This window comes from Chelonoidis abingdonii, chromosome 20 (genome assembly GCF_003597395.2).
Source record: "Chelonoidis abingdonii isolate Lonesome George chromosome 20, CheloAbing_2.0, whole genome shotgun sequence".
Lineage (NCBI taxonomy): Eukaryota > Metazoa > Chordata > Testudines > Testudinidae > Chelonoidis > Chelonoidis abingdonii.
This window is the reverse complement of record NC_133788.1, coordinates 12,544,637-12,561,950: the sequence shown is the minus strand read 5'-3', so window position 1 is coordinate 12,561,950 and position 17,314 is coordinate 12,544,637. Positions and strand designations below refer to the sequence as shown.

General features: G+C 45.0%; 2 protein-coding genes across 2 annotated transcripts in view; one reads left to right on the top strand and one right to left on the bottom strand.

Moving 5' to 3' along the window:
- LOC116821346 (tricarboxylate transport protein, mitochondrial-like) overlaps window positions 1–4,661 on the top strand; it is a 42,832-nt gene extending 38,171 nt beyond the window's left edge. The window contains exon 12 of the mRNA XM_075073983.1: window positions 4,613–4,661. Within this exon, the coding sequence (XP_074930084.1) occupies window positions 4,613–4,651 (39 nt within the window). The 3' untranslated portion in view covers window positions 4,652–4,661. The remainder of the gene's footprint in view (window positions 1–4,612) is intronic.
- SMTNL2 (smoothelin like 2) overlaps window positions 1–17,314 on the bottom strand; it is a 48,973-nt gene that overhangs the window by 20,730 nt on the left and 10,929 nt on the right. The window lies entirely within an intron of this gene.

The following is a 17,314-nucleotide window of genomic DNA, read 5'->3' as shown; positions in this document are numbered from 1 at the left end:
CACTCTTTCAGAGCAGCTGAGGATCTGGCCTCAGGTATTAGAAACAAACACATTTTACCTCTGTTGCTATTAGCACATTATTAGAAGTGACAGAATTTTAAAAATCCAAATTCCTTGCCACTAGTTATTTACTTATTGTGATTTATACAAAATGTTAGAGAAGCCAGCCTCTCCTCACCTCAGTGGGACTACTCATCCTGTTAAAGTTAAGCTGGGGCTTAAGTAGTTAGCCCGTTTGGACCTGTGCCCCCAACACCCTGCAGAATTGAACCCTAAGGCTCATTTTAAAATAAAAAAGGCCAGGTGTTAACATAAACGGGGACACCTCTGACTTGTGTTCTGTCCATTAGCCAAGCTTTCTGCTTTGGCTTTTGCTATACAGTAAGTTACTTTGCACAGATGTTAATCATGTTGCTTAATCCACTACTGGAAGACACTCAAATACTATGGTAATGAGGGCGGTATAAGAACCTATATAGAATAGAAAGGAAAGAGGCAGCGCACAGATAAGTAATAATTTTCCCCTGCATCCACATTTGGTTTTCATGTGGAGGAAATCAAAGTGATAGTTTGATTTCACATAGTTATGCTGTGGCTTCATAATAAGCTATTAAAATAACTCAGTGGTGGGGGGAAAAAAAACACATTGCATGTAAAATGCAGAAACCAAACAATCAACCCAAGGTAAGTCTGCAGAAAATGTGGTTTCCTGGCCCTTATTTGATTTTTAGCGTACCTCTGTTTATCCTCGCCCATCATACACTCAGACCATGGGACAAGGACCTTTCCTGCCTTACTGTTAGCTTTTAAATGAAGCACATTCTTTCTCTTCAGTGTTAATTCACTGGGAATTTCCATTGTATTTTCCACTACCTGAGATGTTTATAGTTTTACTAGTCCTAATCCAAATCCTCACCAGCTCATAATGATCTGTTCTGGGGATTGGAGTCCCATCTGCACTTTATACCCTACAGTGTCAGGTGATCCTGTTACAATGGTAGTTTAAGTGCAATTTGGGAACAAAGTATAAAATTATGGTTAAAATCCTGCACTACTAAAGTCAGTGGAAGCCTTTCCTTTGAGTTTAATGAGAATTGGTTTGGGTCCTATATTCCCAATCATGACTGAACCTTACACTTTGCAAGGGCATGGCACAATTTGGGAACACAGTTACAATTTTTAAAAATGGCTCGTGGTTTTGGGTGCCCAGCCTGAGACACCATTAAAGGGATCTGATTTTCCAAAGCCCCCAAAGTCACTAGTCACTTGAAACCCCTGCCCCGTGCTCACACGGAATTAGAACTCTGATCAAGACTAAGGCCCTGATCCAGCAAAGCATGTAAGCACACATTCGGCTTTAAGCACCTGGGCACGCCCATTGTGGTAACATGCTTGAAGTTATAAGGCTACTTCACATTTTTAAAGTTACACGTGCGTTTTTATACTTTGTTGGATCAAGGCCTGAGGTATAAAAGAATGTGCCAGCATATTCCCCAAACTGTTTACCATCAATCTACATGAGCAACACATGCCTCCTTTGTTAGTTTAATGTGCTTATGAAAAGGCACCATTGGTTTTTACCACTACTTTGTTTACAGCCTCAATAACAAAAGTGACACACACTCAGATTTTCCTTGGTTGCCACATCAAAATCCTCTTGGCTCCTGGGATTTTAGGATGGTCACACACAACAACAATTTTATCCTCCCTGGAGGTACTTCTTCCAGCTCCAGGCTGAGATGCTGCTGTGTACTGGATCTGCGCACAGGAAACTTTTGTTCACTACTTTTTTAGTAAGAAATGTAGGAGAAAATAATTCCCATAAAAGTGTGTGTGTTTGGAAGCTCTCACTCTTTTCCAGCATCCAAACTTTCTTAAAAGCATCCGACATGTTTTAAGGCCAAGGCCAGCTCCAGGCATCAGCACAGAAAGCAGGTGCTCCGGGCAGCTAGTGGAAAGGGGCAGCAGGTCTGGGTCTTCGGTGGCAATTTGGCAGCGGGTCCCTCTCGGAGGGAAGGACCGGCCACCGAATCGCCACCGAAGAATGAAGTGGTGTGGTAGAGCTGCTGTTGAAGTGCCACCGATCGTGGCTTTATCTTTTCTTTTTTGCCGCTTGGGGCGGCAAAAAAGCTGGAGCCGGCCCTGTCCAGGGCCATCTATGCTACACGGGGTCATATTTTCAAAAGAGCTCTGCTCCCATACAGACACCTAAATAAGGGTGCTATTTTCAAAGGAGCTCTGAAGAGGGGGCTGTTCAGAATTACCCGTAATTTGGTCTCCGAATGGGTGGTGGGCGCTTTAGAAAATCCAGCCCTTAGACTTCGCGTTCTACAGCATATCAAATATAGCCGGAAAATGGCACCTTTAACAAAATATTATTTTGTCCCTCCTCATAATCAAAAATAACAACATTTTGTTGCTAATACTGGAGCACCTATTATTCCCTAGGTGAACATTTCTTTGTACTTACACGGCAAAAATGAGACTGCATCTGACTTATTCCTGCTAAACTAAATCGGTAACATTGTACACGGACCTCATAACTTTTTTAAAAATAAAAGTTGTTTGGGAACTTCTCTGTACCCTGAGATTAGCAGCAGTTATTTTGCATGAATAAACACAGTGACTAGCCAGGACTCACTGGAGAAAAATACAACAAACATCATCCTTCCTCAGTCGTATTTTTATTCTGTACTTATGCCTTACACAACAAGGAGGGCCAGAGCCTCAGCCGCTGTATGTTGGAGTTGCTCTAGTAACTTCAATGGAGCTACATTGGTTGACATCAGCTGAGAATCCAGCTTATAAGATTTTGCCCTGTAAGAGCTAAGTCTTGACATTCTTGTTCAGGGAAGTCTCCCGTTTCATTGATTGTACTCAGTGGGAGCTATGCCTGAGGAAGGACTGAGTGGCCGCACCATGTTCTCCACGGGATGCTAGTCACCCCTGAGCATGGCACCAGCATAAGGCTGCTGTGCTGCTTAAGTGGCAGAGAGAATTTCACTCACTGTCTTCAGTGCAAGCTAGATCAGGCCCTGACTAAGGGACAGTTTTGATTCCCAGAGTCCATGTTTTACAGTGATGCTGTCAAAAGATGAGAAGCGATTTTAAATTTTTATGCTCTGATGGGGCCTGGTTTCTAGACTCAAAATGTGTCTTTTTAAGAGGAAAATGCACCAGCCCTGTCAATGAGAAATTAAAAGCCAACCAAAAAAAAAAGCAAAATAAAGAGACCCAGAATGTTCAGAGCGGGCTGGCATCTGAAGGGACTATTTAAAAACAAACAAAATACAGTTTTTAAAAATTGGAGAATTGAATCACTATTTTCTTGCTAACTCCTGCTAATGGTGCCCAGTTCCGCAAAGTACTATGTGCCCCACAAGAAGGGGGATCAACACTCTCATTGGACAAGGTGCTCGTTCTCAGGCGGTGCTCAGCACTTCCATTGGATGAGGTGCTCCCTCTCCAGCAGTGCTCAGCACTCCCATTGGATGAGGTGCTCCCTCTCAGCACCATGCAGTAGCAAGCCCCATGGTCCAAATGTGCTATTATCCACTAAAATCCATTGTAAGCATGGAACCAGCAGTGAGTAGCCTTCAACAACATGGAGCATCTTCACCTAGAGGACTGGAATGTTTTACCAGGGCTCTGTGCACTGATGTCTAAAGAGCATGCTGCCCTCCACCCATTACTGACATAGACCGTGGTCCAGCAAAATACTTAAGCAATGTGCGTAACTTCAATCGAACTACTCACATGTTTGAAATTAATTATGTGATAAGTGTAAACAGACAGTCCTCAGCCAGTTCAGCGCTCAATTACACCAATGTAAAACTGGAGCAACACCACTGACTTTAGTGAAGTTACTCCACATTTGCGCTGCTGGGGGGAACAACATTTGTTTCCTGGGGGTTGCCTAGAGACAGCTTTCTCTACCCTTGCACTTCTTGGTCCTAGGGAAGGAGTGAGAGAAAGGGCTATCGCACTCTGGCACCAGCCAGAGACAGTCTGATCCTAAATAATGGCCCATCTACCTGCAGATTTCAACAGGTTGTAAAGTGGACTCCACACATGGTTCCCATCTGTACAAGTCACAATTAAGATGTGCCCAATCGTCCTTGGTGTAGCTCCACTGATTTCAGTGACATCACATCAGTGCCAATAGTGGTTCATAGTCACTAACGTGTTGGAGGTCCCATGTTTTGACCATGCAGTGAGCAGGGATGTAACATGGCGGTCAGGCTATGCCCTGCTGTTCTGACTTGCTGCCTTTACACTTTGGCCAGGTTGTTTGCCTCCTCTCTGTGGTGCTGCACAAGGCAGCATGCAATCAGGATTCAAGATCAAACTTCGCTCGATAGCCCTGCAGAGCAGCTTATTATTGATGACAGCCTCCTCCTGAATGCTGAGCTGCTGCTGCTCTGTTTGGGTGGGATTTTCACAAGTGCTCCGTACTGGCCTAATTCTGCTCTGATTGAAGTGAATGATTAAGCTCCGATCAGCTTCAATGGGAGCAAAGGGAAACCAGCGCTGAGTGCTTCTGAAAATCCCATCCTTTTATAATAAATTTTTACAAAAACCACTGACTTTTTTTCTTTTTCTTTGTTTTAAGGAAACCCCAACAAAGAATTCCACAAGCTTTGCGAACTGACACAAAAAAGGTAGGTCAGTTCTGGCTCTTTCTGCCCTTGATAGTGTCAATTTACAAACTGTAGGGAATAATTCTCTCATCTGACAAAATATTTATATGTGACTTGTTTGCCACAGATGAGGCAAGCAGAATAGGAGTTACAAAAACACCCCCATGATGCTGTATCCGCAAGATAAATAACAGCAAACCTCCACTGAAACAGAAAGTGCAGCTTACCCAAGCGTTTTTCTAAAGCATGCTCATTGCTTTGGCATGCACAGAAACGGATGCCTCTGACAGTGGACACACTCACTTTCTCCAATTTGCAACAACTCAAACACAGTTTAGTTAGGGAAAGGTGAAATCCTGGTCCTACTGAAGTCAAAGATAAAATTCCTGTTGACTTCAATGGGGCTGGAATTTCACTCACTTTGTACAAAGTGGCCGGATTGAATTTTTTTTTTAAATGCCAAAGAACACTCTGGTGCTACTGTTCTCTATACAGAACTCACGGTGACTTTGATGGGACGTACTGGCCCTTGGCTGGTAAACGCGCAGAATGGATTTTTCATTGTTGGTTAGAGTTGTTCAGGGGGGTCTTTATCTGTTGGCATCCCCTTGCAGAGGCTTGCCCACCTGACTCTGTCCTCCTCTCTGCCGTCACACCTAACTCTGCATTTGTCAAGTCCATGTCAAGGACCAATCCCTTCTGAATGGATCCTCAATGGACTCTGCCCCGTAGGATAAAGGGGAGCAGAAGTTCCATGGCTTGAATAGGGGCTAATCATCTCTAGTTTTCCAGGACTTAGGAGTTTCTTCTCTGACAGCCCCTCGATGGGATACACAGGGGAACCCAGGCCCACCCACTCCACTTGGTTCCAGCTCAGGGGTCTTGTCAGGGACAGCCAGACCAGGCCTCCCCTCAAACCCTTGGTGTTCCCTGAGCTACTTCCTACCTCTGTAATCGTCCCCACAGCGTCTCCCTCTTTGGTGGGTTGGTTTGTCTAGCTGCGTCTCCCCTCTCTCTGGGATCCTCTCTCTGCAGTTCCTCTGTCCCTCTGGCAGCCTCCCTGCCTGCCTGTCTTGCTGCCCTTTTATCTTCACAGCACAGCTGCCATGTGGGTCTGCCAATCAGCTGTGGCTGAGCAGACGGGCAGTTGCTTTGTCCGCTGAACCAGCATGGGGTACACAGACCACATGAGACCTACGAATAGCACAGTTGTGACCTGAATGTGTGTAAGAGGGCACTGGTTGTCTATAATTCAGGGTTCCATTCCCAGCCCTCCCATGGATTTCCTCTGTGACCGACCCCAGGCAAGTCACTTGTGCTGAAGTTTTCAAAAGTAGCCTCTACTTTTGGGTGCCCAACTGTAGATTGGGGGGGGCGGGGCTGGTTTTCCTAGGTGCTGACCCCTGCAGCTCCCACTGATTTCAGCTGGAGTTATGAGTGCTCAATGGCTCTGAAATGTAAACTCCAGGTGTCCAGAGCTGGGCATCTCAAATTTCATACACTCAAATTTAAAGACCACTTTTGAGAATGCTTTTCTCCTCCCATGTAAAACAATACTTTCCTACTGCCCAGGATACTGGGAAATGACCCCTGGACAGAAGGTACAATTCTAATGAAAGCCAGGCGATTGACAGAGCTGCTCCGAATCCTCCCGCTCTCTCTGTGCTGCACCCCGGAGCTCCCCTGCACTCAGATGAAATGGTTTTATTTTAAAGCCGCATCAGAAAGGTTCGTTTCAGCTGGATGAGCCCCAGTAGGAACACAGGTGATGATGACATCGCTCTCCAAGGAATGTGCTGCCTGGGGTTGCTATATGGTTTGGAAAAGCTGAGAGAACAAACATCTGCCTGAGACACCCTGAGAGACACTTAATTATATGCCCAGAAAATTCCCTTTTCAGCCTGGAGCTGTCAGTCTCTCTCAAATCCATATTTACCAAGACACTGGAGCTCCAGTTAAAAAGAAGTCATTCTTTTTTAAATGAACATTTAGAAAGAAACAGATTCCAGATGGAGGTAGGTGTTGATTCTGATGCACCCCACGACGGCTGAGAATAGGTTAGTGAATTCACTGACAGCAGCAAGACAGAATTCAGGCAGATTAGGTGTTATTCTTTGCAGACAATGCATTATCCTACCCATTAGACTGATTTCCTACCATGCTGACCGTTGTTCCGTGGATTTATTGTAGGCACACTTGGCAATTACAGTGTCCCATATATCAGTTTAGTGTGGGGGAAACTGAGGTAGTGTTAAAGGAGAAGCTGGCTTTGTGGTTAAGGTAGTGATCTGGGATTCAGGAGATCTGGCTTCAATTTCTGTTGCTATCCAGGCAGAGTATTGCTATTTAGGTACCTAACTGGGAGCTGAGCAATTCTGAACATTTGGCAGTTAGCATTTGAAAATCTATTCCTGGGATCTTTTGAAAGTTTGGCCTTTAACCTCTCCATGTCTCAGTTCCCCATCTCTGGCATGGGGACAACCATATTGCTTTTGTCTGTCTTGCCTATTTAGATCGTCCGTTCTTGGGGGCTGTCTCTGATATGCCATACGTGTGTAAATCAGACCCTTGGACAATGGAGTGCTGGTGTTGGTTGGGGGCTCTGAGTGCTACTGGGATGCACAGAATAATGATGGGAGTGGGAGAGAAGACCTGATTACAGGAGAGGAGAAGAAGCTCAGGCTCCTGAGTTATATTCCTGATTCCACCCCTAGGTGCATCCTGTAATCTCTCTTTGCCTGTTGCCAATTCTAGTGATGCAATTGTTAGTCTCTTGATAGCTGGTGTTTTTATGAAAGCCCCCTCTCCTGGAGGCATAAGATTCAGTGACAGTATGAGCTTCCCTTGGAAAAAGGTACGTGTCTAGCATTCGTGGTTGCAGAGACAGGCTTGAAAATGTGACCTCAGGGCACACTCAAGGCTCAGAAACCAGAGGGCAAATCAAAAGAACCCAACACTTGTTATATCTCGGAAAAATCTCATGACTGTAGGGGTCTGATTCATGATTTTTGAACATTTGGCATTGGCGATATGGCATAATGGTGCTTTGAACTTCTCTAACTGCTTCCTCCGGAGGAGCTCAAAGTGCTTTGCAAACTTTAATGAAGGGAGCTTCCCAGCAGCCCAGTGAGGTAGCAAAATGTTATCATCCCCACTTTACTGCTGGGCAACAGGCACTGAAAAAACAACAGCAGAACTGCCCTGGATTTCAACCATGCCAAGAATTCATCCTCTATGCCTGGCATATCGCAGATGACTGATACTACAGAAAAGGGGAAGGGCACAAGAGGTGGGGGGAACACAAGCAGGTGAGGAAGAAGCATGACATGGTCATTCCCTCTTAAGTCATGTGTCAGAGTAAGAAGCCATTAAAGGAAATGATCTATTAGATAACACTAATATTCTCCAGCAGCAAATGACCCTGCAGCTTTGAAAAAGCCCTCAGCAGTGAATGTATCTGCACTGCTACTGTCCTTGGAATGATCTCCCAAGAGATGAAACATGAGGCCCATTTCCTGGCACTTTTTTAAAGCTAGACTGGCGAAAACAGCAGTAAGTGTAGAATAAGGCATGATCCTGCACTGGCAGAGGAGTGGACTAGCTATTTTCCAGCACAAGGCCAAATTTTGTTCTAAGCTGCTCCATTGTGAATCTGGAGAAACCACACCTAGGTCAGTGAGGTTTCTCCCATTTTGGAGCTGAGAGCTAAACTTGACCCTATGATTCCATGACAACATCAACAGGAAGCTTATTCCTTACTCCTCCTGCAGGCTTTCCCCATCTGTTTTTATAAAGCACTGTGCATGCCATATACAAAAGGCAATTGGTCTACATGGCATGTTGGGAAGAAAAATGTATTATCCAGGTTTTCTGTAGCAAACACGGGAATGTAGAGTTCATAGTGTTTAAGGTCAGAAAGGACCATTCGATGGTCTAGTGCAGTGGTGGGCAACCTGCGGCCTGTGGGCCACACACGGCTCGTCAGGGTAATCCGCTGGCGGGCTGCGAGACAGTTTGTTTACATTGACCATCCACAGGTACGGCCGCCCACAGCACCCAGTGGCTGCAATTCGCTGTTCTCGGCCAATGGGAGCTGCAGGAAGCGGCGCGGGCCACAGGATATGCTGGCCACTGCTTCCTGCCACTCCCATTAGCCGGGAACGGCAAACTGCGGCCACTGGGAGCTGTGGGCAGCTGTGCCTGTGGAGGGTCGATGTAAATAAACAGTGTCACAGACCGCTGGCGGATTACCCTGACGGGCTGTATGCAGCCCATGGGTTGGCTGCAGGTTGCCCACTAGTGGTCTAGTGTGTCTTCCTATATATCACCAGCCATTAAATTTCACTGGGTTACCCATACAGAGCCATCTCTTTACAGCAAACCATTCGATAACTGCAAATGCAAGACAAGCTGATCTTCTGCCAACCCAACTAGGTACCCTGTCACCAGAGTTAGGGATGCAAATGACAATTAGGCCATCTGGTTCCGGAAATATTGACCAGTTGAAGCTCCGGCCCAAATAACCTTATGAGCAATGCTTTGCAAACTGATCTCCCTGAGCATGGCTTTTGCAATGGTGCAAGAGGAATGGTGGGAGAGGCGCTCCTCATCCAATGCCACCAGTTGGTATTTAATAGAAAGCCCTGACAGCTGTCCCAAGGCCTTTCCAAGAAGGGACATACAAGCAAGGAGTTACCGTGATCCCTGACTCAGCCAAGCTTGTTTGCCAGTTGGAGTGAAGAAAGCATGTGGCGCATGCCGGAGGAACACTGGAGTGACTCATGAAGTTGCTGCCATGCAATGGTGGACGGCATGTTAAACACGATGAAAGGGGACTCTCCTACAACAGAATCCAAATAGAACACTGTTGCTACATTTTTAGACTCACTATCCTATTCAGACAGGCGCGGAGCCCAACTACAAACACTACAGAAAGATCATCGGCGATAGGGTTACCACCAACATGTCAGAGATGATTAGTGAGAAAGGACAAAGGACTTCTTCTTCCACTAACAATCAGAGGTAGGTAGAGGAGGAATGTAGGGATTAAAAAATCTGACAAACAGCAACAGATTTCCCAACAAGGAGTTGATCCTCAGCAGCACTGCTGTTGCTCCAGCAGTCTGCTTTTAAAATCATCCTTCAAACACATGACATTCTTCTCCACCTTCACAACAGTGGCCCCCTGATATGGGTCCATTATGGTGTCAAATAAAAAGTTTAATGCCAAGAAAGCAGATCACTGGCAGAAGCAGGGATGTGCAAGATAAAAGCTTCTGCTCTAATAGCAGAAGCAGGACAGGGCAAGAAAAGTGCTGAGCTCCAGACTGGAGGTAGTTATTTCATGTTCTGTGTTCTCTCTGCCCATATGCCATATTCATCTTATTGCATGACCAGATTTAAGGATGGCAATCTGAATGAAACAAAACTCTGTGACTATATATTGGTATCCTCTTGTTCCTCCTCTGTGGCTATACCTTTGGGCATTCCCTCTGAGGGATGGAGAAGATGCCAGACTTGACATCTGTTCTTGCTACATTTATACATTACATCTTTTCTTAAAAAATAGAGGTAGTCTGCAAAAATATTATGAAACCTGTTAGCATCTGATTTCCTTTTTTATGGGAAGTTTTGAAAAATGGCCTTTAAAAAACTGATTTCAGATGTAGTTCTCAAGAGCTGGTAGGTTACAAACTATCCCAGAAGTCAAGGTAGCTCAGAGGCAGGGTGAGTGGTTTGCTATGGAGACGAAGAGTCAGGAAACCTGGGTTCTTTTCTCAGTTCTGCCCCTGGCTTATCACATGGCTGTGGTCAAAACACTTATTCACCCAGGACCTGATTCTGATTTCACCAATGTAGAACAGGAGTCAGTCCACCGAAGACAATGGATTTATGCCAGCCTACACCCAGTTTAACTGAGCTCAGAATCTGACCTTCTCTGTCTGAGTCTCGTCTCCTGTAAACAAGGGTAATCATACTTACCCACCTTTGCAAAGTTCTTAGACAGCCTCTGTGAAAAGGTGCTATATACATGCAAAAAGAACAGGAGTACTTGTGGCACCTTAGAGACTAACAAATTTATTTGAGCAAAAGCTTTTGTGGGTTAAAGCCCACTGCATCCGAGGAACTCCTCGTTCATTTTACTGATACAGACTAACACTCTGAAACCTATATACATGCAAGGTATCTTTATCTTGAATGAAATACTCACATTAGCTCTAGCCCTAACATAAACTTGTTTATTTTCACTTGTATGTGAAATAATGGGAGTTAAAATTAATCACTTGTCAATACTTTCTGTCAGAAATAAATGACCTGCCATTTTCTTCATTTAGATTTCTGTCAGCACGCAGATGTACTCAGCCTATTCCATCATGAGCTAAATGATTCCCTGGAAGTTCAATGGTGTTGCACCAGAGATGAATCTGGACCCTTCAATATGCTATCGAGACTCAATATGCAGTTGAAAGCACCTACCTGAGATTTTAAAATGCTGCCTGGGGAACTTAGACACATGGTTCACGCCAAAATTAATGAGTGTTGTGCCTCTAAATCCCCTAGGTAGCTTTGAATATCTCAGTCTTTATCGCCGAAGGTAGTAGTGCTAAGTTAACATGAAAACACTTACACAACCCCATAACATTGTCACCTGGTGGGCCTTTAACACCAATATTCAGCTTCATTCTGAAGCATCATAAATCAACACTTTTTTTCATGAAACATGTTTTCTGGTAGCTACAAATTTGCAATGAGGTGCAGACATCTGGAGTAATTATCAGCTTCCCTTATTGGTTCTCTGACATCAGTTTCTATTGGCAAGAAGAGTTTCATGCTAGGGTGCTAACAGAGAAAATAATGGCAAATAAGGAAAAATAGCTGCTAGGGTCAGACCAGACCCGGCATCTCAAATCTGAACCCCTTTGAACTTTGGGAAGGACTCAGGGTGAGCAGGCATTTGGAAACGCTGACATTCCATGGTGAGTTGAAATGTGCTGAATAGATCAGACTGCCAGTTCCCCAGGCAAGTACAGGTAGGAGAATGCTCACTGAACAGAAAGTGGCCACACGTGTAGGCTGATGGCTGGAAGGGAAAGGGACAAGTCTCAAACCGTTGTCTGAGAAGGTTGAAAACCACTGTTGCAGGGGATACTTTTTACTGAAAAATGGATGAACTCGAAAGAATCAGACTGTTCAGGTTGTGGAAAAACAGAGTCGGGTAGAGCAGGAGATATAATGGCAGGAGGTTAATGAACTGACACCAGCTCCAATTCAAGTCTGAGAGATGGGATCAAAGAGGTGCACAAATCAATCAAACAGAGGTGTGGACTGGCCCGTCTCTCCTTTAAATAGCTCCGTCCGGCTTCTGAGGACAAGAGGCTTTGTTGATCAGAATAAAGAGGAACTGCGAGGATTAAACAACAGGCAAGTGTGTGCAGTGCAGAGGAAATCCCCTCACACAGCCCATACTGGCAAAAGGGCAATTGTATTAGCACCTCTCTGACTGCATGCAGTGCTGCTTAGGCAGGTGTTAACACTTTTCCCCTAGCTAGTGATCAATGCAGGACAGCAGCGTGCACCTTATCAAGACTAGAAAACCTCAGTGCAGCATGCTCCTGTGCCCAAAGCACTGGCATCATCACAGCATCGGATCAGATTTTATCACACGTGATAGCAAATTAACCATCACAGCAGTACCCTTCTGTAAAACTGGGATAACAGAAATATTTCCCTACGTTGCAGGGGTACTGGGAGGAGAAATACTTGTAATTGTGATCCCAACGGTAATGGGATCCATAGATAAAATCTTGCTTGGCTCAGAAACCAGGTTTTGACCCTTGATGTTCAGCAGCGGAGGAATTCTCAGGACTGATCCATAGAAACCTCCTACACATAGAAAAACAGAAAGCAAGTGGCCTTTGCTGCCAGGGTAGCAACATGGCAAATGCAAAGATAAAACATTAGCGCTAAACCCTGGGAGCTATAGGGTTTTAGTAAGTGACACTTGGATTTGTTTCCTGCAGACAGAAAAGCACAGCTGTTGTTTTTATTGATTGCACCATACTGGATTATTTGCATGGTGTTAAATACAATTGTACAAGTTACAGTTCATGGACCTAACATGCAACCTCATCAAGGCTTTTACTGCACAATGTGTGCTCTCTCTTTCAGAAGAAGTCACACCAAGTATGTCTACACTGTGATAAAAAACCCACGGCACTGAGTCTTAGAGCCCAGGTCAGCTCACTGCGGCTCTCGGGGCACAGGCTCTGGGGCTAAAAATAGCAGTGTGGACATTTGGGCTCATGCTGGAGCCCGGGCTCTAAGACCTCACAAGGAGGGGGAGACATCTACATTGCAATTTGATTGCCCTGCAGTCTGAGTCAGCTGATCCAGGCCAGGCTGCAGGTCTTTATCACAGTGTAGACATACCAGCTCTAACCTATTGCCTTGCTTTCTGAATATAGCTTTAATTTACCCATAACATACCTATGAGAGCAGATACACCCTTGATTACTGAGTGAGGTGCAGACTGACTGAGAGACTAATGGATTGGGGGCATTTTGGGAATGCAAACAATTTCAATTTCTTTAAAACAGCAGCTCTTACTTGACTAAAACGCCCATAGACTTCTATGGATGTCTTGCCTGCTTTGAGGACCACAGGATTTGGTGGATAATTAATGATTACTAATTGCCCAGATTTTCAGACATGATTAGCGATTCTGGTTGCCCAACTGAAAGCAGCTCGATTTTCAGAGAGTGGGTGCTCAGCACTTTCTGAAAATCAGCCCCTTTTAAGGTGTCTCATGTTGGCCACTCAAAAATGGAGGCATGCAAAATCATGCTTGAAAATCTTAATTAGTCATAGAATAATAATAAACAGGTATTTAGAGAGACAGTCTTGCAATGGATGTCACACTGCAATCTTCCAACTGGTTTTTCATGTGCACAATACCTTACAAATGTGAACTAACTAGAAATTCCATAACATTGTTATAGGCATTGTACAAAGCCTTATTTAAAAAGACAGTCCCTGTCCCAAACAGCCTGTTTAACCCATGAGGGGACAGAGGGAGCAAGATTCCTAAAAGGGCCTAAATGTTCAGTCCCGGATGGTGCTGAGCATGCTCCAATCCAGCAAAGCACTTAAGCACTTGCTTAATTTTAACCATATGCTTAGTCCCACTGAAGTCAACGAGACTGCATATGTATGTAAGTGCTTCGCTGGGTTGGGGCCAGAGGGCAGGATCATGCCCAGAATGTTTTACCATATCTGGTTTTGTCAAATTTGCTTTTATAAGGTTTCATGGTGAGACTGTCACTTGTTTCTGAAAATAATCAGGGGGAAGATTATTTTTTTCCCCTTTCCAGGCCCCATCTTGCACTTCTAACACTGGCAACATTTCCATTGACATCAATATGATAGCTCAGTGGTTTGAGCATTGGCCTGCTAAACCCAGGGTTGTGAGTTCAATCCTTGAGGGGACCACGTAGGGATCTGGGGCAAAAATCAGTACTTGGTCCTGCTAGTGGAGGCAGGGGGCTGGACTCGATGGCCTTTCAAAGCCCCTTCCAGCTCTAGAAGATAGGATATGGGCCTGATGTTCAGAGGGGCTGAGCACCCACTGCTCCTGCTGACTTCAGGAATAGCTCAGGGTGCTTATCCGCCCTTCTCAAAATCAAGCCCATGAGAAATGTTGCCTTCAGGACAGGGCCCTTAGCAAATTCAGTGCTGGTGAAAGGGGCTGGCTTGCCACTGTTGGAGAAAGAAAAACCAAAAAAAGGAAAGCTGTGATGTGAGTAAAGGGCTGAAGCAAAGACAAATGGTACAAAAATGTAGAGGGGCGTGGGTTGGAAAAGAAAATGAGAACAAGGCAAACAACGTTATCTAGAAAGAGAGAGGCGGCAAGGACAGAGAGAGCGCCCACTGGGCCGAATTCACACCTGGTGTAACTTCTCATGTAACTGAAGCCAGGTCGACCCACTGCCTGCCATGCAGAGTATGCAGATTCCAGACAGCTTGGCTAGCACGTGTACCACAAAAGGTTATCTAAATGATCTGGCTCCCACTTTAGAAGACTGTGCACCCTCAAGGCAGAAATTTGTACAGCATTAAGACAGCAGCTTTCTAACAAACTTCATGTGGAGGGAAAAGATTCTGGGAACTGCTTGATGCCGTTATATCATGGCCAAGGTTTTAGGGCCAAATGCAGCGGGGCTGTGACAAATGGCCCTCAAATGAGTCCAGACAAATGCTGCCAACACATTACTAATATGCCTCTCCATAGCCTCACTCCTGAGCCAAAAAAAAAAAAGGTGCAGGATCAGGTCCTTGGAACAGAAAGAACTGGGCCCCAAAAGATCACTCAGCCACATGACCAGATTTTACCACAAAACAATTTAATTCAAACATTGGTGGAAGATTCTTACCAAATTCACTGCAAGTATTTAACTCTTTTATCAGTGCAACAGGGTGGTCTGCCTCCAAAAGGAAGAAGAGGGGCCCTGGAGCCAGCCAGCCCTGTGCTGAGGCAGTGCCCCTGTAATAACAGGTGTGTGGGCACAGCAGAGGGAGTGATCAGAACCAGCTGGGAAGGGAACAGCTGATTTCCTGGTGCACTTTGTTTCCTGTAAAAGCTGTAAGAGTGGGTATAGGAGAAGCTCCAGGAAGTACGATGGTTTCTAGAACATGGGAATTCCCTGGCAGGTGTTTTCTAGGAGGACTGGTAAGGAAGACCATGGGTCGGGGGAAATTAGCTGTTGGATTTATGTTGAAGTGGTTTGTTCTGGGGTGGGCTGAAGATTATTGGTCCTACTAGTACATAGTGCCCTGTAGAAAGGTCCTGAGCAGACTCTGGGTGTGGTGTTAATCCTCTGTGATCTGGAGACAGGCCAACAGCCTGCAAAAACAGAGAGAAACTTGTTCCTGGATGGCTTCAACTACAGAAATTGGGATTCAGACATTTGCTGCATTATTGAGCAAGTGTCTTAGGGTCCCTGGAGACCATTTTGTTTTCATTATTCACTGCAACATTTCAAATGTAATTGAAGTAAATAAGCACTGGTACAGGAGGGCAGAATTTGGCCCTATCTGAAGGAATTTTGCTGGAATGACTGGCGTGGCATAAGCAAGAGCAGAGTTTGGTTTGTTTGTGAAGACACACTAATGGGCTATGATTCTGTATCTTTTCTCAGGGGAAGTGAAGTCAGTGGAGTTACTCCTACTGGAAAACTGGTGTCAAATCAGTTATATCCTTCAAAAAGAAAATCCTAAGGATTTTTTTTTAAAAATCCAAATAGGAATGTTATAGAGACTAAACAGTTTAATGTAGCTAATGGAATGGGAGGAGTTCTAGGAGCCAAACAAGTGGAGATCTGTAGGTTTCTTAATAACTAACCTTACAGAACAGTTTTGCTACCCAGTGTCTAATTTTAGTGTTATTAGAGTCTGTCTCTGAATACTGGGCACTCATTCTCCACTTCCTCACATGGCTGTACGTGTGGAGCAATGCTACTGAAAGCAGTAGTTACAGCAGTGTAAAAGAGTGAGGAATCAGGTCCTTAATGTCCAGAGCTCATTCTGATTGGTAAATGGATGTCACATCTCTGCACTAATTCCCAATGGTACACAGGTAGGCCTTAATCACTGAATTCAACAAATCCTTGCATGGATCCTATCAACTGGGAGATAAATCAAGATTTTGCCATTGGAACTTGGATAATCACTCTGTTGACTGGGCACAAGCCAAAACGGAGCCTGGCTTGCTCTCCCAGAGCAGTGTTTCTCTGCAGGGTGAGCAAGAGTAAGTGTAATGAAACTTGTTTTGGTCAGTAAACAGATAAGACCCAAAATATATGCAGGGAGGGAGCAGGCCTGGTGGGTGGATAAAGTGCCAAGTCAGCACAAACACTGTTCATAGTAGATCTGCACTTTAATATGGAACTTTAGAGCATCAGTTTCTTCAAATTAGGCATGAAGGGTCTGTCTACACTGACCAGGTTACAGTGCAGCCGCGGCAGCGCTGTGATATAGGCAGTGTAGACCTGCTTTATCACAGGGGAGAGCACTCCCAGCGATTTAAAAAAAAAAAAAATCCACCCCGAATGAGAGGTGGTAGCTTTGCTCCCGGCAATAAACCATGGTCTACATTGACGCTTTTCAGCACTAAAACTTTTGTTGCTTAGGGGAGTGGGGGGGATCTTTTCACACCCCTGAACAACTCAAAGTTTAGCGCTGAAAGTGGCAGTGTGTCGACAGCCTAAAGCAGAAGTAAAAACAAGCCAGCTCCAGTTGACACTTAAGAATTGCATGTAAAGACCTACACTTCAATTGCAGTGAAGGCAATTTAGAATGGACATTAGAAAAATCCTTCTGAACTGTCAGGGTGGTTAAGCATTGGAACAAATCACCGAGGACAAGCGTGGAAACTCCATCACTGGAGGTTTTTAGGAAGAGGTTAGACAAACGCTTGTCAGAGATGGTCTTGATCAGTAGTTCTCAAACTGGGGAGCTTTGGGGGGGTGGGGGAACTTTACAGCACACATTCAGAGCTGGGCAGCTGGAGAACAGTGGTTGCTGGCTGGGCTCCCAGCTCTGAAGGCAGCAGAGAAGTAAGAGTGCGTCTTCTTGAGTGCAATCTGTTATAGCTTATCTAATAACTACTCTCCTGTGTA